The sequence below is a fragment of the Esox lucius genome, chromosome 16 (genome assembly GCF_011004845.1).
Source record: "Esox lucius isolate fEsoLuc1 chromosome 16, fEsoLuc1.pri, whole genome shotgun sequence".
NCBI classification, from domain to species: Eukaryota; Metazoa; Chordata; class Actinopteri; order Esociformes; family Esocidae; genus Esox; species Esox lucius.
In genome coordinates, this window is record NC_047584.1 from 23594805 (window position 1) to 23616308 (window position 21504).

General features: G+C 40.6%; 1 protein-coding gene across 1 annotated transcript; it reads right to left on the minus strand.

Annotated features, from left to right (window-relative positions):
* Window positions 1-1692: 1692 nt before the first annotated feature.
* si:ch211-39i22.1 (CD99 antigen-like protein 2) lies at window positions 1693-20470 on the minus strand. Its single transcript, XM_010880129.4, has 8 exons — window positions 20195-20470; window positions 7497-8075; window positions 5677-5739; window positions 4682-4702; window positions 4550-4567; window positions 3783-3899; window positions 3632-3685; window positions 1693-3539 (listed from the first exon to the last, which is right to left on the minus strand). Exons 1-8 carry the CDS (start codon window positions 20253-20255, stop codon window positions 3508-3510), a joined length of 945 nt encoding a protein of 314 aa, XP_010878431.3. The 5' UTR covers window positions 20256-20470; the 3' UTR covers window positions 1693-3507.
* Window positions 20471-21504: the final 1034 nt, after the last annotated feature.

Consider the following 21504-nt stretch of genomic DNA (forward strand, 5'->3'; position numbering starts at 1 on the left):
ACACGAAGCTCCCATTCCACCACTTCCCAAAGATGCTCTATTGGGTTGAGATCTGGTGACTGTGGGGGCCATTTCAGTACAGTGAACTCATTGTCATGTTCAAGAAACCAATTTGAAATGATTCGAGCTTTGTGACATGGTGCATTATCCTGCTGGAAGTAGCCATCAGAGGATGGTTACATGGTGGTCATAAAGGGATGGACATGGTCAGAAACAATGCTCAGGTAGGCCGTGGCATTTAAATGATGCCCAATTGGCACTAAGGGGCCTAAAGTGTGCCAAGAAAACATCCCCCACACCATTACACCACCACCACCAGCCTGCACAGTGGTAGCAAGGCATGATGGATCCATGTTCTCATTCTGTTTACGCCAAATTCTGACTCTACCATCTGAATGTCTCAACAGAAATCGAGACTCATCAGACCAGGCAACATTCTTCCACTTTCCAATTTTGGTGAGCTCATGCAAATTGTAGCCTCTTTTTCCTATTTGTAGTGGAGATGAGTGGTACCCGGTGGGGTCTTCTGCTGTTGTAGCCCATCCGCCTCAAGGTTGTGCGTGTTGTGGCTTCACAAATGCTTTGCTGCATACCTCGGTTGTAACGAGTGGTTATTTCAAAGTTCCTCTTCTATCAGCTTGAATCAGTCGGCCCATTCTCCACTGACCTCTAGCATCAACAAGGTATTTTCACCCACAGGACTGGATGTTTTTCCCTTTTTACACCATTCTTTGTAAACCCTAGAAATGGTTGTGCGTGAAAATCCCAGTAACTGAGCAGATTGTGAAATACTCAGAGCGGCCCGTCTGGCACCAACAACCATGCCACGCTCAAAATTGCTTAAATCACCTTTCTTTCCCATTCTGACATTCAGTTTGGAGTTCAGGAGATTGTCTTGACCAGGACCACACGCCTAAATGCATTGAAGCAACTGCCATGTGATTGGTTGATTAGATAATTGCATTAATGAGAAATTGAACAGGTGTTTCTAATAATCCTTTAGGTGAGTGTATATTGTAATTATTTTGTCATTTGCTTTCGTAATTAATTCAACTTTGTGTCGATCAGTTGTAAAAAATAAAAAAATAAACTAATTAAATCCATGTTGATTACATTTTGAGACAAAATAAAATGTAGAAAAGTCCAAGGCTGGTGAAAACTTTTGAGCCACTTCACATCGACTGGTGTAATCCAATAGCCTACACTTATTCATGTTAATTACCTACCTTTTCTGCCTTGAATCGTGAACTACTAAAAAGTGTGAGTCTCAGTTGTAGCCTTAACATATTAGTTGCTGCTGCTGCCATGACCACAAGTATATTGTCTGTTTAACTTACAATCAAATATTCAACAACACCCATTATGCCAGTGTGTACTTGCTGATTGAATTAGTGATGGTTTGTTGATGATTCCCAGGAAGGTTCCCACATATACCTGGCATAGTTTCACAGATGCCTCTGGCCCTGCTCTATGGACCTGTCACTATCAATTACTACTGAGTCTATACACCTTTCTTTCTGTGTTTCTCAACCTGGTGATGATGACAAATGGCATTTCAAGCAGTTCTGGTCATGTTTGATTCAGAACGGCAGCTATGTATCCATACATATTCCTGATTGGGTTTGAATCCGGATTGCCTGAATGCCCCAAGACTGTCTGTCAAACCCCACCACACACAGCCGACACCATACATACTTGTACTTTCCCCTTAACAGGTCGTTTATTCAGGTTGGCAACATTATTTACAGCACTTAAAAAGACAAATAAGCAAGGGCTAAATTATTCAAATCACACAATTCTCCAACACAAGGTAATACAGACTGATTCATTAAATAGGAGAGCACAGCTTTTCATTATTACTGAACATCAATGGAAAAGGAAAGTGCTTCTTTAAAAGAAGTCTTGTCAAGACACGATAGTCGGAGGCGTTAGTTGGCTGAAGTGCACAGATCATCTAATCAGGTGGTTCTTCAGTGGTTCTTCTAGTCTTTCACTGAAGTCAATTCTCCCAGACTGACTCATGCCGAGAGCTATACTGCATACCCTTCTCACACGGCTGGACCAAAACCCAGGTGCCGGAGCCGTATTGAAAGAAACAATGAGAAAATCACTCAATATGCTGACCATTGCCTTACGGTTTGGGTCGGCCCTGTGCTTTGAAGCCGGCAGCGGGTTCTCTGACTCTGACTCCGGAGAGCTGCTGCATTTGCAGGCTTTTGTTACAGACCCACATTAAGAGCAGAGTGTGCCCAGTCACTTTCCAGGACGGGCAATAGCAACCCCTAACAGTCTCCATGGTGAAGTGTGATAAGCTGTTGACACTGCTGCCTGAGTGTAGAAGCTGTGTACGTAATGGCTCCTGTTCCATTTAAACACTGCCCTGTGTATCCATTTGGACAGTGAAGCTAAAACATTTTATTTGGCTCTACACTCCACCATTTTGGATGTGATCTAAAATGTTTCATATGAAGCCACATAACAAAATGTTCTTTATTACCGAGCTATTTCATTCATTTCTGAAATACACTTCAAATGAAAGGTGACATTCTGTATTGTCATATGAAACATTTGACATCAAATCAAAACAGTACATTTTAGCTTAATTGTCCAAGTAAATACGTTGTGGAGTGTAACAGAGCTATAGTGTTGCATCATAGTGGGAATAAGGAACCATTTCATAACCTTCCCTAGTAATCTGATTCAATCAGGATCTGGTTGGCCAGGTTAACCACCTAATGTCAGACACGTACAGAGCGTTAACACAGACAGAGCTAAATTAACACATAATTTGTTGTATCTTACACTAGACCCACTGGTAAAAGTCCCCGAGCCTCCCAAATACCTGGCACACGACAGGGGTGACACCGTTCTGTCTTCCAAGCAACATTCACACTGAAGAACACTGCTGGCTATGTGGTCCAGTCTGTCTGTGTTTTAGGCAACTCCTCTCTGAGTTCATTGTCACACAAAACGTGTATTGCTTGACAATGATAGAGAATTTGGCTACATTCACTATAGTTTCAGGCTTGACTATTGGCTACAGCACATTCAACATGGTACCGACTAAATCATTGCAAAAAACCCAACAAACAACATTAACACCGTGAACAAAGTAGAGGCCATATTATCATGAGCTACACATTGTTTAAATGATCTCCATATAAATGACCTGGCCTTCTTGCTGACAATATTGGGCCACGCCTCAGTACTAGCATAAAAAAAGGTTCTGTTTAGTGGATAGAAAATATCACCCCGTTTTTAACAGATTAAAAATGTGATCTTTAGAAGACAGAGATCCTATTGCTTAACAGTCTCACACACAGAAGGGTGGCTGAGGTCTTACACCACCATCTAAAACCAATTTAAGGCCTACAGATTGGAATGGATCAGTGTTTCAACGTGTATGTGTGTGGGTGTGTGTGGATGTGCGTGCACGTGTGTGTGTGTGTGTGTGTGTATGATGCGTTACAGGCAGCTGGTCCTGGTAATTTTCCAGTGGATGCTGATCTAGGAGGAAGTAGTCAACAAGTTGCTGAGAACTGCAACCGAAAAAAGAACAAGGTGGGTTAACAACGAACAACAACACTTGTACTCGTCTCTGATTCGTTCAATTTCTGAACACCCCACATACCCTGGGGTTCCGACTGGGTCTCCGCCTCCTGCTTGCGGGCACTCTCTAGGTCCCCTGTTGGACAGATACGGAATGTATTACTCTCCATCTCAACTGACGTGGATGGAGCTACATTAGCAGACCACCCAGCGTGTGGCTGATCGCAATTCACCTCTGCTGTCCTTGAAACAGAGCTTCTTTTTCTGATAGGTGAAATATCCGGTGGCCGCTCCTATGATCGCCACGCCGACGGCACATAGGATCCCGGCCACTGTGCCAGAGTCAGCCCCTAGAGACAACAACGATCAGTTTCTAACGCGTTCTTTGCCATGAGGTGCCATGTTGGACAAACGATTTGCAGCACTGTATTTGGCAAAGGGTGTGCAGTGTGAGGTATAGTTTTGAAAATGTTTAAGGGAGGGAGAGAGAGCGGGATAAAGCAGAGGGTGTTGGGGGTGGGGTGGGGGGGCAGAGATAGGGAAGGAATTAACCAGTGACAGACCAGCAAACATAAAGCATGATAAGGCAAGACATAACTAGATGATAAAGAGCAGATGGCAAGTTGAATTTGCTTTCTGTGTTTCTTTTGTAGATACAGTAAATCTGACAAACTGCAGAGAGAGTTATGTCTCAGGAGGAACATTCAGGTGAGTGGTTCAGGCAGGTGCTACAGTAACCAACCCCAACCACGCCCACTGTCTGCACATGCCCAGCACTGTCCCTGTGATGGAGTTCACACATACACAGCTAAATGCTTGCAGACACGCACACACAGACACGCACACACAGACACGCACACACAGACACGCACACACAGACACACACACTACTTTCACTAAACCCTATGAACACTATGGAGGCTAAAAACTATTCCAGAGTATGGAGACACAAAGACACCACACAGGGGAAAGAGACATAAAGCGACGGAGTATGACACACCTTGAGCATCCGCTGTGCCTGTTCAGTAGATCAAAGAAAGAAAAACAACCACACAATTATTGACATATACACACACACACACACACAGAAATGAAAAACCCACACCCAGAATAATTCACAGAGAGGCCTTACCTGCTGCTCCACCCACATTGCCTGTAAAGGGGGGGAGACGTTAAACCCGGTGTTATTTAGTGGATGATGCCTTGACGGTATTAATGCAAAACAGTTTCTACTCTAACTGGCCAGAAAGAAACACATCTATATGCAAAAACACACAGAAATATGTAAAGTTGAACCGTCATTGTCGGGACCCAGATCATTTTTCCCATTCAGAAACCCATCTGCCCACCTGTTCACACACAGCGCACCAGACAGAAATATAAATGCAACATGCTAAAATGAAAAAGATTCAGCTAAGGGCTTGTTTACATTACGAGAGAGAGAAGAAAACACTAGATTGACTTATCTTAGTTTGCGGAATCGTTTCCATAGCGTTTGATTATGGTGTTTATAATTTGTGGTCATCAACTGAGGGGAAAATTGAGCGGTACGCATGCGCACCGCACAGAAACTTGATACAATTCCCGACAGAACTGTATCACAGTTGCAAGTCTTCAGATGGGCTCTATCGAAAATGTGGCGCACGCTACCTCAGAAAGTGGTGTCTTGACATATCGGTTGGTCCAGCATACATGTAGTTTACATGTACTTGGATAATGTGAGTATTGGCATAAGGATTAAAGTGAATGTGAGTAACAATGGCTGGAGCTCTCTATACCCTACAGTCTGTTAAGGTCTAGGGCCTCTCCAGCTCTGTTACTGTACATGTTGGAGCATGATGCACTTCTTACATGTGACTCATAACTGTTTATTCATGACTTTAGAAGCCATTAAAAAACCAAAAACAAGGCTTGAGCCTTTATGATTTTGCAAAAGCAGCAGTACGACTCAGAAGACACTCCATTAACTGCACATTAAAATGTATTCAACAAAACACAAGCATAATGGTGTAGGAATGTTTACATTCAGGAAATCAAAGTCAGATTTCTGTTTACATCTTCTAGCCAGATTCATTGAATATTGTACTTCTTTCAGCCACCACCACCAGGAAAACATTTGGTACTAACCGATGGAGGCCCCTCTGCTACTCTTTGACCCAGGTTGGATTTTGTCACTTCCAGCTTCAGTGTCTTAAAATGGTAACACAAGGAATATATACAAAGTGATACAAATAACAATAACAAGCAATACATGAAGAGTATATAACAATGCTGCACCAACACTGCTGGTGCTAAATGGTTTGTGAAGCCAAACAAACAATCTCTTCCATCCTAAGAAGACAGACACACAAAAATGCACATGCTGTCTTGCTCTCTGCTGGTAAAAGGTAAGTGATAGGACAGGTGGGACAGGTGTTGTCAGGGATAAGATAAGAAAAATTAACAGAGCAAATGTTGGGCCATTTTAACAATTCCTCTTTTGTTTTACTACTTCCTTAGCAACCATACAGTATAATAAAACTGAAATCCTTAAAGAGGAAACTGCCACAGCCCTTTGCAGCTGCACGCACGAAGAACACGGATTACGACTTCTTTATTACCAGGAAGTGGATCCTGGATCTGGCGTTCAACACCTTTGCTCGATCAACAAAAAAAAACAGTAAGACTAGCATTGGGTCAACAGTTTCCCCACAGCTAGCAATCCGTAGGTATACATTTGAAACATCAGGTAGTCATTTCCACAGGGAGAGACAGTCCACAGCATGACAATGCAAGACACTGGAGCGAGATTGAAAGAAGGCCAACATTCTGACATTTTTTCCATTGATGAATCGAATCTCAGTTACCGAAAGTAAAATATGTTACGAACAGAATGGGCAAGGTTGGTTTCTGACAGCAAATATCACCCTCCATAAAAAGGATGTCTGTACAGATACTGTAGGATTGCCCCTTTAATGGCCAGGATGACCCGCTGAACACAGGCGAGGATTAAAGGACTACCAGCAGACCCTAGGCCCTAAACGGAATCAGTTTGACACCCCTTTTGTAGACGATAAAAGGATCTTTGTGATATTTACAGTTGAATGGTAGGTGGCCCAACGTGGTTCAGATGATTTGAGGAGCTTGACGGTTTAGATATATAGACGAGTAAGGGAAAAGAGAGAAGATCGCCACTTAGGAGAAATTAGTAGCCCTGTGCCACCACCATGGCCAAAAGCTCTTAAACTATGGCAAAACAAATAGTCTCATGAAAAAAGAGAGCAGATAGACTGGCTGTATTTACATGGGTAAACTACATTTACATCTGGGCAAGAAAGTCATGGGCCTGACAGGTAGTATACACTGATATTCATGTTACGGTCAAAAAGAAAAATGAAAGAAACAAAACCCAGTGCAAGATATGAGAAAAACCAACCTCAGTCCTCTGAAAAACGGATACTAGGTTTGAGTTTTATTTTTCAGCTGGAAAAAATCAAATTCTAAACAAATACAACCCACGCCACTAATGCAAATTTGCTAGATTTTATATATTTTTTCTATAAATCTAAAATAATTAAATGGTGATGTCCGTCAATGACTCCTAAGCAAAAGTGAGTGAATAATATTTCAACATGTTGCTGCTAACAGTTCAGCTTCCTCCACTGAGTCCGCCTGCCCAACACTAGGCACAAACCAGTGATCCTCTGGTTCTCAACCCACGTGACTGCCCCTGACAACCTAACCTTTAGAGCCACACAAAACCGTCCAAATGGACAGCCTCATCAGCAACATTTCAAGCAAGCTGTGTAGTGAGTGAGTTAAAGTAGCCTACATTCCTTACTTCGTTAACTTAACTTTTTTGTTTTTCATTAAGTAGTAATTTGGGACATTATCATTTCTGTGAATGTAGTACATTTCAGGGCAACAAAATGTGAAGAGTGAATACGTACGGTATATATCTCACCCACCTGGTTCCGTCTCAACCTCAATGGATTTTGACCCCACTACTGGTTCTTCTGTGTCCTCTGGCAGACGCTCCCCCTCTTCAGTGGGCGCCCCCTCTTGTACAGACGACAACTCTCTCTCTGTGGTTGGTTCCTCCTGTTCTGCAACTGGCCCCTCCTGCTCTACAGTCGGCTCCTCCTGCTCTACAGTTGGCTCCTCCTGTTCTACAGTTTTCACCTCTGGTTTAAAAGTTGGCTCCTCCTGTTGTGAAGTTGGCTCCTCCTGTTCTGCAGTTGGCTCCTCCTGTTCTGCAGTTGGCTCCTCCTGTTCTGCAGTTGGCCCCTCCTGTTCTGCAGTTGGCTCCACCGCCTCTGAAGCGGGAGACTCTGTTTCAGCATTTGGCGCCTCCGCTTTTGCGGTAGGGGCCTCCTCTTCTGCAGTAGGGGCCCCCTCTTCTGCAGTTGGCACCTCCTCTTCTGCAGTAGCAGCCTCCTCTTCTGCTGGATCTTCTTCTGGAATCTCCTGAGGTTCTGGGTCCCCCTCAGCAGCTTCTTCCTCCGCAGCCTCCACTGGTTCCTTTTCTTCTGGCTCGGCAGCAGGGTCTTTAGGAGAAAGGGACATGTTTGTGTAATCTGGCTGCGGATATGGTACCCTTATCACATTTGAAACTAAAAACAGATACCGAGATAAGGCTAGAGCTTCAAGTGGCTGGTGTACCCTCACTTTTAAATCTTTGGTTAGATGGCACTATACAGTAGACTTCCCACTCCAACCTCTATATTTCTCTGAACTAGGCATGGCGAGCAAATCCTAGAGGGCCCTGATCCTGATATTCTGATGTAACTGGCCTAGACTAGATAGCATGTTAGTAGAAGTCCTCAAGCACACACTGCAATATTGGATGGGATATCCCCTTTTTACAGAACATATTCTAAAATGGGCTGACACACTATCCATCATACATTACCAAAGGAGCAGACAGACAGGTACATCCTAATGGGTGTTTTCAGTATTCAACGACTTTTGGCAAGAAAAGGGAGTAAATGGTGTTTTCAAATATTGGTGACATTTTTCATTTCAAAATTATATTTCCTACAGAGCTGGCAATGGTTAAATATAATCCCTCATGAGATGTGTGCAAACCTGGTGGCCAAACACAAGAAACGTCTGACCTCTGTGACTGTCAACAAGGTTTTTGCCACCAAGTACTAAGTCATGTTTTGCAGAGGGGTCGAATACTTATTTCACTCATTAAAATTCAAATAGATGTATACATTTTTTTTAGTTGTTATTCTGTCTCTCACTTGATTCAAATAAACTTACCATTAAAATTATAGACTGATCATTTCAGTCAGTGAGATTCAGTCAGTGACTAGTCCGACACGTGAAAAAGGGCACACACTGGACCTTGTGTTGTCTTACGGTTCATGTGTCCACGTCACTGAAATGTGTGATATTTGTGTATCAGATAACCTGCCTGTTTTGTTCACCGTCACAGTTCCCTGCTCTAAGGCTGAAAATTGTGTTACTGCACGTAAATTGCGTGCGATTAACCCCTAAACTTCATTGCATTTTTCTAATGATTTTAACAAGTCTATGTTGTGTAATCTAGATGAAAGCTGTGTTCTTAGCGCTGATGATTTTACTACTCTCGTGCATTCCACTTGCACTGATATCTTAGACACTGTTGCGCCGTTCAAATCTAAACGCCCAAAGTCATCTTTAGAGCATTGGCTAAACAACAGTACCCACACTCTCAGACGTTCACTTAGACGAGCTGAAAGAAAATGGAAGAAGGATAAACTCCAGGTTTCCCAAGGAATGCTACGTGACTGCTGTACTAACTAGCAGAGAGCTGTAAAAGCTGAAAAAGCACAATTTATATCAAACCTTGTTTCCAACAATAATCATAGGCCTCATGTTCTCTTCAACACTCTTAACTCTCTGATAAACTCCAGTAGCGCGGCTTGTATTGTTCCATTAGCCAAACTGTGTGAGGACCCTTCTGCTCCCTCTACTTCTTCAGTTGTCTGTATCACTTTCATTATTAACAAAGGTAGTTCGTACCATGCACCCCACAAACTGACCCCTGGATTACATTCCCTCTTGTCTTTTAAAGGATGTTTTTGATACGGTTGGGCCCAATAATCTCATTCATTCATTCATCTTCTTCCGCTTATCCGGGGCCGGGTCTTATTCTCATTAATACTTGCCTTATTTCTGGGTGTGTTCCAGATGCTTTTAAACATGCTGTAGTACGACCTATTATTAAAAAAATAAACCTGGTTCCTAATGTTCTTCCAAATTTTAGGCCCATCTCTAAGCTACCCTTTCTCTCTAAAATACTAGAGAGAGTAGTTCTTAACCAATTGACAATGTTTTTAGAAAATCAAGATATCCAGGAAAAGTTTCAGTCTGGCTTCAAGCCACTTCATAGTACTGAAACAGAACTCTTAAGAGTTTTTAATGATCTCCTTGAAACTGTTGACTCATAGAGCCCTGCTGTTTTGGTGCTTCTGGACCTGTCTTCAGCCTTTGACATGGTGGATCATAGGATTCTCTTGAAACGCCTTGAACAATCCATTGGCATCAAAGGAACTGTCCTGAAATGGTTCAAGTCATACCTGACTGATAGGAGTTTTTCGGTCCACCTAGCCAAATTTTCATTGACCACGGCACCTCTCACTTGTGGGGTCCCCCAAGGCTCCATTTGAGGCCCCATCCTTTTTTCACTATATATGTTGCCCTTGGGGTCCATTTTTAAGAAACACAATATCTCCTTTCATTGCTTTGCCTACGATGTACAAATTTACATGCCGATAAAAACAACATCTAAAGACAGCCTATCACAGACTGCTTAAAGGACATCAAAATCTGGTTGGAGCTAAACTTTCTTACTTTAAATGAAAGTAAGACAGAGACTCTTATGTGTGGACGAGGTAACTTGCTGGGTGATCCTCTTGGTACCCTAGACCCTCTAGCCTCTTATAGTAGACCGTTTGTTAAGAATCTTGGTTTTATCTTTGATAGCTCCTTCAAACTCAATAAGCAAATTAGTCTAGTAGCGAAATCTAGCTTCTTTCAGCTAAGACTTTTGGAAACGAAAAGGTTAAGGTATTTTTTTGGAGACTTTTGGCAAAGGTTAAGGTCTATCTTCCTCCGAGGGATTTTAAGAAAGTTATCCATGCATTTATTACATCTCGGCTGGATTACTGTAATTCCTTGTACCTGGGGGTAGATCAGAAAACCCTAAATCGACTCCAGTTAGTACAAAATGCCGCCGCTCAACTTTTAACCGGTATAAGAAAACGGGAGCGCACAACACCAATTTTGGCCTCCCTCCATTGGCTTCCTTTTCGTTTCATTTGAATGCTTGTCTTTAAGGTTTTAAATGGATTGGCCCCTTTATATCTATCCGAACTTTTACATCGTCATTCTCCAGCCCGAGCACTGAGGTCAGCTAACCAGTTACTTCTAGTTGTCCCAAAAGCCGGGCTAAAAACTAGAGGGGATCGAGCTTTCGCAGTGGGTGGTCCCATCCTCTGGAATAACCTACCACTGCATATTCGAAATGCCCAGACTATACACACTTTTAAGTCATTGCTAAAGACACACCTTTTTACTCTGGCTTTTAATCTTAGCTGAGTTGGCATTAAATGTCTGCGCTGCTGTATCTGCAAAATTTCATATATTTTGTACACTTTGTTATTTTGTCCTGTACAGCACTTTGGTCAACGAAATTTGTTTTAAATGTGCTTTAGAAATAAAGTTGACCTTGACATTTCTTTGTCAGTGGGCAAATGTACAAAATCAGCAGGGGATCAAATATTTTTTTTTACCTCACTGTACATATCTACCTCAGTAACTGCATTGGTGCTATCTCTATATCTCGGTTGAACATGCTACCTTTATCCTTCAATTTGTCTCAACCTCACATTTAGAATGCAATTTAGAATAGGCATTTGTACCCGCACAACTATTTATCCCACTTGTAACATACACTATACTTAAAACTTGTAATTATTTGTGCCCTCCTCTATTTGCACTTCTGGTTAAATGCTAACTGCGTTTCGTTGTACTGTACTTCTTCAATTACAATAAAGTTTAATCTAATCTAATATGGGAGCGCCACACACACTCACAGACATCACAGACAGACAGGGGCATTCCTGTGGTATTTCAGAAAGTTGCAGGTCAATCCAAATTGAACATAGCTTTGGGAATGCAGGCAAGATATATACATTTTCTGAAAAGTTGAATACAGAGCACTGCTAATCTAGAAAATCTAATACAGTTTTGTTATTATTGCATTCTGTTTAATGTCTGAATTCTATGATTCCAGAGGCAATTTCCACAATGCAGATTTTATATTGATCTACTTTTGTTGCTCTATGTTCTGTGAGTGAGGATTTGCCTAATAAATACAGCCGCCTGTTATGAGCGTTAAGAGGAAGTTTGGAACTTAGGGCAGGGAATAGAACAGAATGTTCATTTTTGGGCGTTCTGCAACATTACAGAGCAAGGGCTGAGCGTCATCCATAGAAATGGATGGCTGACTCTGGCAGTTACACACACAAAAGCACCAAGAGAATGAGAAAGAGCAGAACATCCCCTGCCCAAGACCATGCTATATGCAGCACTGTAATAAAAAAAAGATGCCGTTCAAGTAAAGGTAAATAACCAAAATGAACTTAATGTGAAGCTCTGACAGTCAGTAACATATTGGCATGTGCTATAATGTACTTAAATACAGGACACTAATATTTGCCATGTAGTGCAAGACAAATACTTTTTTATCACTAATATGGAAAAACAAATATTACAGGAGCAACCCATCAAAAGATCAAATTTGAATATCTTCAAAAAAGTATTGTTTCTAAGGTCAGAATATTGCCAATTTACATACATTTTTTATTTTAGAGGTCCCCTTTTCTCCTAATTTTGTGATATCCCATTTGTAGTTATTACCTTTGTTGTGGAAATTTCTTTACTCAGTGAGAATACATTGTATAAAGGATAGAGTCGCACTGTTAAGATAGGTACAGGAATGTGTGGGACCTGGTATTTGCATAGGGGACATCTATTGTCTGTCCAGATGCAGATCAATGGGTTTTAGGACAGGATAGGAGAAGATATACAACAGGGGGAGTAAGGCCAGTTTGCCCCTTTGGGTAAACATTATTGCAGGAAGGATAAGGTGGGGGAAGATAGCATTTGACGTTTGTGATAGAACAAAGGGAAAGGTGTTTGATTGACATGAAACAGATGGCAGCATCTTACCACACCCCTTCTTCCTATGTAATAAATACTGTCGAAATGATGTTTTTATTTAGAAACTATCCACCGTTACTTTGTAACCTGTATACTTTCTCCTTGCAAGCAAGATTAAAACCGTTTATTGCGCAATTGATTTCTCCTGTCTTACCTACCATTTTCATAGAACTTTGGAATTTTAGAAATTGCCATCACAATTTGGGGGCTCGTCCGGGATTGTATGAAATGATTATCTATAGTGGAAAAGAGTTGAACTTAGAGTTCAAATGAAAAAGAGTTGAACTTAGAGTTCAAAGCAAATTAAATAGGTACTTAAAGAAGTTACGTGAATAATCTAGTTTGTCAAATTGGGTTTTTGAAATGTATGTTTTATGTGAAATCTAACATGGTTATGGTTGAGTAGAATACATCTTGCCATTTTGAAATGGTTTAGCTAAGCAATAACTAATTTGATGGGTGTGTTACTGTTTAGTTAGTTAATATTTGATTAGAAGTAATCATATTAATCTTATGCACTATGGAATAAGTGGGTAGAAACGTGCAGGGAGCACATTTAGTTATTTCTTACATGTTTACAAAATGTTGCCATGGTTTAATTGATATTGAGAAAATAATTCTGCATCAAGTTATATTTCTGGTAAACAAGTTGAGAAGTCTTACATAGTCTAAATTGCATAAAGAGAGGTACAGACCCACTGTAGCACTCCACTCACTAACAGTTTGAGATGGATTTTAACTTGTTTGGACTCTTTAGAAGAGAAACAGACATTATCAAAATTGGGTATTCTAATTCTAATTTAAGTTCTGTCCTAGTAAGCAATCATTGGAAAGTTAATGGTTAACAGAGGTTTCTTTGAGGTGAATGAAGAGAAAAAAGGTTGTTTTACTATTGTCAATGCCTAGGGTGTTTCAAGATAACAACAGTGTCCCTTAGTGATAAGGTGACAATCCTCCAAGACCAGGGTCTGTTATCCTTAGGTTAGTAAACCACCCCCCACTCCAGGGAGAGCCCTGTGGTGGTAAAGGAGTAAAAAGGGGGGGTCATGATTTATGACAGGATTTCAGAGTGTTTTTGATGTGCTAGGATAATAAGAAGAGACTTGGAGACATTCACACTAAGTTTCATCTTGTAGAGAAATTAGGCTAAATAACAGTTATGTTAGCTGACCTTCAAGATGGTGTGAAATGTTTGATTTGAAATGATGTATTTGATCCTATATGTGAAACAATGGGTGAATTTGATTGTAGTTCCGATACAACACAATCAGATGTAAATCATATAGGTGAACTGAGAATTGTTCATGAACTGCTCTTAGAGAGTGGTAGCAAACTATCTTAACTGATGAGTTTTTGGAACAGTAATGTGAAATTGTGTTCTTCTGTTCTTTGTGTTGGTTGTTACACCAACTATAGAAAAGAGTGGAATTGTTAGTTTGCTACACTAGCAGAACAGAAGCACCAGAGATGTTAATGTTTTAACGATACTGTTATTGATTTCAACTGTTCTAATCTATTTGGAGAAAAGAAGTAGAGAGACAATGGAAATATAGGGTTTGAGTGTTTGATAGTATGTGGTTCTAATGTATCAGCGAGATGCAACAAGCTAACGTGATGGACATATGTGATGATGTACTGTGCAGTTGGAACTAATCTTCTCAAGGATAATTCACACATTCAGATACAGAACACTTGAAAGCGATTCGGCAACAGAGGACTTGTTGGAGCCCAGGGAGAGACTGAGCTTGGCTTAAAAGGACAACTGTGGGGTGGCTGAGGTGAGATGGATCTCACAGACACACAGACAGACTGTCCTACAGCTGAGAGAGGAGTCGACTCTGGCTCGCTGCACGTCTAGGTGCCGCACGTCTACAGGATGCTGAGTTCCTGTGAGCTGGACTGACTCGAGTCCTGATGGTTCTGCAATGTGATGGAGAAGGCAACCTCCGACCGAGAGGATGAAGGCGTAGGAAAGATCTACTGCACAACATCATGCAACGCTGATTGGGTCCATACCAGGTACATCTCATCTGCTGTCCAGGTAGCTGAGAGAGGAACCTGGGGTCGACGACACGCTACACGAGGATTGCAGTGTTTGAAGGTTAGACACAGTGAATTGAAGTCACTGAGGGAAGGTGAATTTTCGGGTGCTAGTAACCAGTCACTTTCTACATGGCCTTTAGCTCTAGAACCTTTAGCTAAAACTGGTCATCTTGGAGTTCACAAGGGAGAACACAGATTCTCCTGGCCTGGCTGATAAAGCAGCTAGAATGGAGACAACAAGAGCTGTGTCTGCATTTGAGCTATGAAGGACAACACCTTGGAATATACATTGGCCTGTCAAAGAAATGGTTCATAACTGACTGTCTGACGTTTGAAGGAGCAGAACAGTTGTGATGACTTTGGAAGGACATCCAAATGGAACCATGGAGAGGACATTTCAGTGAATTGAGCAATTGGCATGAGAGAACTTTGTAACAGTGATAAATTGAAGGATGCATTCAGTGATAGGTGTTTATGATGATTTTAACATAAAAGTTTTGCTGTACTATGTTATGATTCTGTATGATGACAATGTGTGATCTTGGATTTTGTACGGAAGGTAATCATCTAGAAGAATGTAAAGGAGGATTCAGACATTTCAGATTTGCTAAGTTCTCTAATCACTAAGGATAATAATATTGACTGGGTCATGTTGTTAAAGAGTACTGTTTTGTTGCAGTCTACATCCTAATGAGTGTACTGTTTAAGGTTTGATACCAAGGTTTGACATGGTATCAAGAGGATGGATTGTTGTGGAAATTTCTTTACTCAGTGAGAATACATTGTATAAAGGATAGAGTCGCACTGTTAAGATAGGTACAGGAATGTGTGGGACCTGGTATTTGCATAGGGGACATCTATTGTCTGTCCAGATGCAGATCAATGGGTTTTAGGACAGGATAGGAGAAGATATACAACAGGGGGAGTAAGGCCAGTTTGCCCCTTTGGGTAAACATTATTGCAGGAAGGATAAGGTGGGGGAAGATAGCATTTGACGTTTGTGATAGAACAAAGGGAAAGGTGTTTGATTGACATGAAACAGATGGCAGCATCTTACCACACCCCTTCTTCCTATGTAATAAATACTGTCGAAATGATGTTTTTATTTAGAAACTATCCACCGTTACTTTGTAACCTGTATACTTTCTCCTTGCAAGCAAGATTAAAACCGTTTATTGCGCAATTGATTTCTCCTGTCTTACCTACCATTTTCATAGAACTTTGGAATTTTAGAAATTGCCATCACACCTTCTGATGCAGCAGTTCTTAATTTGCTCAGGAGAGGCCAAGATTGTGGCAAAGACCGCGTCTTCCAATACATGACCTGCCCAGGCCAGCTGCAATGTTTTGCGCTGCTTGCTTAACCAGGATGTAATTGTACCAAACTCGCCTGAAGACTGTCTCTGCCATCGTGGCGCTCGGATCAGCCACACGTTTTATTTTCAGATGGTTTAAGTTGGGAGTGAGTGAGTTAGCTAGTGAGTGTGTGCATATCTAACCTTTAGTAGCTCATACAGAGTGAAGTTATTGACAGGCAATATGTTCAGCAAAGTCAGAACATTGTGTTTTAAGGTGTTCCTATCATGTGGTGGCTGCTGTTTCTTCCAGTTTTTTCTGTCCCTGAAGAATAAGGCACAACACTCGGCCAGAAAGAGCACAATGGCCAATAGTATAGCTCACTGTGGGGAATAGGGTATCTTTTCAGATTTTTGTTTTCTAAATCTCTAGAGGTTCACTATAAAATCAATCTGGCTCATAGCAGAAAAGCACAGGTCTTAAAAATTCTATGAGCTACTGACAGAACCTGTACATCTACAGCTGTGCTACAGTCATGCATAATGGAATGTGCTTAATTTCTGAATAGAGAGCCAGAAGAAAGTCTACAAGTCTGTATTTTTTAAAGATATATATTGTTATAACAGGATAGTAGGAAGTAGGTGCTACGAAGACAGGTATGTAACGGAAGAGGAAGGACGGTTAGGAAAGCTTGGCCTCGAACCCCCTGACCCTGATAGGCGATTTTGAAGAATTTTATTCTGAATCTGCTTTCATTATTCCTTTGTCTTCATGTTGTTTTTGTCAGGAATTGTACAACCCACTATGGGACTTCCCAGAGACAGTTGTATTCAACCAGAAATCATAGAAAACTGCACAGAGGTCGATTCCATTTAACCATTTAAGTGACTTTTAAGACTGCTGGTTGCACCACAGCTCATTCGAGTGTGCTGTACCAAGTCGGCTGAATACTTTTTGGAATCAATCATTTTCAGTTTTATTATTATATTTGTAATTCATTTAGAAATATATGCAGATTTTACTTTTCACTTAGACAAAATGGACTAGTTGACTAGTGTCAAAAATAAAAAAGCATATTCGATGGACAACACAACGTTAGTTACCAGGTAAAAAACAATATCAGTTGGTTTATATGCCTTCCAGGTCAGTGGTCTGGCCAAAGCACTGTATATGTTCTGTCTTCAAGCGCAAGGAGAGTTTCTTGCTAGTGAGAATCGAAAACTGTACTTAACATATTATTTTATTTCAATGAAATTGTGTTCCTGACAACTGATGTAGTCCAAACGAAGATATTATCAATTGCCTCAACTCTATCAAATAAAATCAAACCCCATAATTTTTACCAAAAGAAGATTGATAAATAGAAATAATGTCATTGGAAACAGAAGAGGTCATGTTTTAGAGGTCATCATGTATGTTTTCGGAGAAATCTCTTTAACTAAAAGAATGTACATCTGCCGTTCATACTGTAATAGCACAGAACAAAAATGCATAACATAAAAGGCGGCCATGAGACATTCATTAAATAACATTTGTGTGTTTTTAGAAATTATCTAATTGTCAGGTTACTCGTTTCTGTGTTTACAAATAATTATTGGGCAAAATAGTTGATGAGAATGGTCCAAATTGCTATAAAAATTGCAGATATTCTCATTGCTATTAATAGATTTTGTTGTTAAGTATAAAATATAGAATATGGATTAATTTTATAATAGGACTCTTTTAAAGGTCACAACCTGTAGTTATACAACTGCAAGAAACTACCTTTGTAGAAAATGAGGGTCAAATATATTTTGTCACAATTATAATCTAAAGATAATTCAGTCCTTTAAATGACAAGTCTAATTCAATTTTCCCAAAGGTGGAGGTATGATTTAATAACACAAAGACTTATTATAAAAAACATGGTGAACACATAAAAAATATAATCAAGGCAGGTTGTGGGAAATGATTGGCAAATGTGATCTCCTTTCAAGTAGACAATCGAATGAGAATGGTGTGTCATAATTGCAGGCTATAGGAATAGGGGACGATAACAGGGTGATTAACCTGCTTCAGAGGCATGGTCAGCCAATTGCCAGGCATTTGATAAGTATTAAAAAACACGATTCTTTCACATTTCCTTAATCTTCCCCATTGGCTCAGCCGTATCAGTGGCCCAGGCAGGGTGCTCACCAGTGTAATAACAGGATAGATAGAAAATATGCATTACTTTGCATCGTTTGGAAAAGGAAATTGTGAGGTTCAGTTCTGTTTGGTTTAGCCTGTGAACGTGGCCCTTAATGTTTGTGGGTTTTTTCGTTCTTACATGCAGTCTGTCCTTATCCTTATTGTTTGCATCTATGTCTTGTTTGCCCCTCGTTGTGTCCCTATATTAGTTCCTCCTGCCCCAGTGTTTCTTGTTGATCATTGTGTGCTGTTTGCTGTTGATGGTGCATGTTCCTGTCGTTTCAAGCCTTTTTGCTCTTGATTCCTCTGCGCCTGTCGTGCTACACAAACCAAAGCCTGACAGAAATGTTTGTCTCACATTTTATGATTATCATTAAGATTCATTTCTTAATAATATATTGATTACAATCTATAGCTTTAACTAGCAAATTTGACCAACAACACAGTTTTGGAGTAGTCAGCATTTGAGAAGAGCTATGTTGTACCCAACAAATAGGGTTACCCACCAAAATCTTTCCGCGGTTGCAAAAAGCCAACTGTGTGCTACCTTCAAGTTTTTTCTAACTGCATGCAGAGACATAGAAATGAAATCCATAAGTAACTCTAAAATAGGATATTATGCCAAATCCCAAAGAATCCTTTTACATGCCAGGATGTCATTTTTACTTTGGTTTTTCATCTTGTAGAAATCAGGGCACATATTGAGGAAGAGAGTTATCTTTTCAGACCAATGCTTGTCTGACAAAAACTAACAACCAGAGGATAATTAAAGAAGGGTACAGGCTGTAGCTAAACTATCTAGATGGATTACTGTAGATGATGTATTCTCATTACGGGTAAATATAGTACACAGTATGCAGTATACGCAGTCTGTAAGGAAGATTTAGGACACTAGGTACCCCAGCAGGTGAGTTAATGATCGATGTTTGCATAAACACACACACCCACACATACATACAAATATATTTTAACACCGTATTAACACCCATATTAATACACACACTCACCCACCAACTCTCACACAGTACACACAGCCCTCAGGGAAAGAGAGAAGCTGAAACTGGTTAGTGTGTAGGGTGTAGTCCGCAGCTGGGTTGGATTGGGTTACTGAGGCAGCGCCCAGCCCTTTGGTACTGACATATATACAAACACAAACACACACACACACACACCCTGGCCTATACATCATTTACACTAACTGACATAGACCCAAGTAACTCTTGTCGCAACAGCAATTTTAACTAATTGGTCACAATCATTCCCAAACCCAGATGCACGTAGCCCTGCTAGTAGTGGCCCAAAGGTTGGTCAAGGGACAACACACTGGCTGACTGCTGAGGGAGCACAGGATATGGGTATAGGGGTAGGAAGAGAAAAAAAGAAAGGGAGAGACAGAGGGAGAAAGAATGAAAGAAAGAAAACATAGACACACAGGGTTTAGGTTCATACTCCACATGTTCAGTGCCAAAATCTACATGACACTCAATGAAACGTTTTTTATTTTATTACTGGTCACAAAATGTTTTTTTTCCTCGCAAAAACGACTTGCCACACCCTATTAGATATATCTAGCCTACAGATAACGCATCGGCCAGCAGCATTACATAGCTTAATAACATTTTACATACATAAATGAAGACAGATATCTGGCACATGGCCTAGACGTACAGTGTGTGCCTTCCTGATAAATCTAAGTTTTATAATAATTGTTTTCATTCTGCTTTTGAGCATTAGGTATGCTGTAGACTAGCCGATTACACTGAACCCAACGAATTACAATGAAGTTGAGCGGCTATTAATTTTGGCGGACTGGAGTATAACCAACGAGGATCACTGAGGATGTAGGCTAAAAGTAATGGGTTAAAAGGTGAGATAATGTTTAGGTAATTTGTCTCAAGTATAAACAGAAAAATAAAGAACAATAAAACTGTAAAACGCTTACCTTCTGTCTTGGCTCCGATCACTAAACTACCCAGCAGGAGAATCCACAGGTATGACATCATGGGAACACAGTGTGCTGAATTTCAGAACTGGAGTTTAAACGTATTGATTGATTATTTAGAATAGAAGACGTAGTAATGGTGGCAATTTTGGAAATGTTCAATGGCAATGTGTGTAATGACTATATTCTCAAGATTCTCATGTTGCCTGTTCCTCTCGGTTCCTCTGCTGTAGCTCCAATCTTCTCACGCATTCTTTTGTCTCTGCTTCATGGACCAATTTTAGGGGGGCGTGTCTTTCTCCCAAACCCGCCTCAGAGTTGCCCTGACTGGCTGTGTATTTTATCTTGCCTTTTTTGTCTAGAATATATTTTCCAAAAAGCGTCTAATACTCAAGCCGCTCGATTATTTTGTTGTACACATTTGCGGATATTATTCAAAGGCGGCCACCTTCATAGGTTGCTGGGGCTACCTTTTCAGAAAAAAAACACAGGTTTTCCGAATCCGATCTAAAGAGAAAAGGTCAGAGTGACAGGTGATGCTCTAGATAGAGCAAGACAAGAATAACGATGATTCCAACGCGTAGTGAAAGTAAAGATTTACAGCTAATTAAATAAACATCACCAAATGCGTGAATTCAATGAAAAATGTAGAAAAATCTTTCTGTGAGTCTTCCGTGGCTCAGTTCACCGAAATGACGCGGCTCATTTGGCTATAAAATGTATGAACGGGGAAACTGTCAAGTGCCTGCCTGGTCAAGTTGCTGCGTGCACTTGTCCCTTTGAGCCTTCAACCCTTTCTCGGCTTAGCTGGCATACATGCATATGAACATTCAAATTACATGGAAATGCAAAACAGGAAACATTTCTCTTCAATTGTATACTACTCCCTTGTCCCTTATTGAGTAAAAGGGCCCTAGGTCAACTGTGGACGCTATATTATTATTTATTTGCCGTTATATTCCCAGGTAAGTTGTCTGAGAACACAATCTGAATTTACAACAACGACCTGGGAAATATTAACAGGGAGATTATTGTGTTCAGATGCGTGTCAGATTGGAAATTTGGACATGACCCCATGAACACAGAGTTTGAGTTCCTGTTTACATTTCCAAAAACACAGCACCCAACATAGGATTCAAGTTAGGTTAGAAATAGGGGTTACGGTTAGGGTCAGAGTAAGAAAGGGACCAAGGTTATTCCTGAAAAACATTGAACTATTTTGTTTTTAGATGAGAGTTTACTGATCATGATGACTGTTATTTATTGGGGTTGGTTGGCTGATCTCCAAAATAAAACAATTATTCCACCCT

Excerpts from the sequence above, each read along its gene's own strand:
- si:ch211-39i22.1 (XM_010880129.4), bottom strand. The coding sequence starts at position 20,255 with ATGATGTCATACCTGTGGATTCTCCTGCTGGGTAGTTTAGTGATCGGA. Across the intron at positions 5,740-7,496 it reads TGAGGTTGAGACGGAACCAG|ACACTGAAGCTGGAAGTGAC; the intron begins GTGGGTGAGATA and ends TACCATTTTAAG. Across the intron at positions 3,540-3,631 it reads GACCCAGTCGGAACCCCAGG|TTCTCAGCAACTTGTTGACT; the intron begins GTATGTGGGGTG and ends TTTCGGTTGCAG.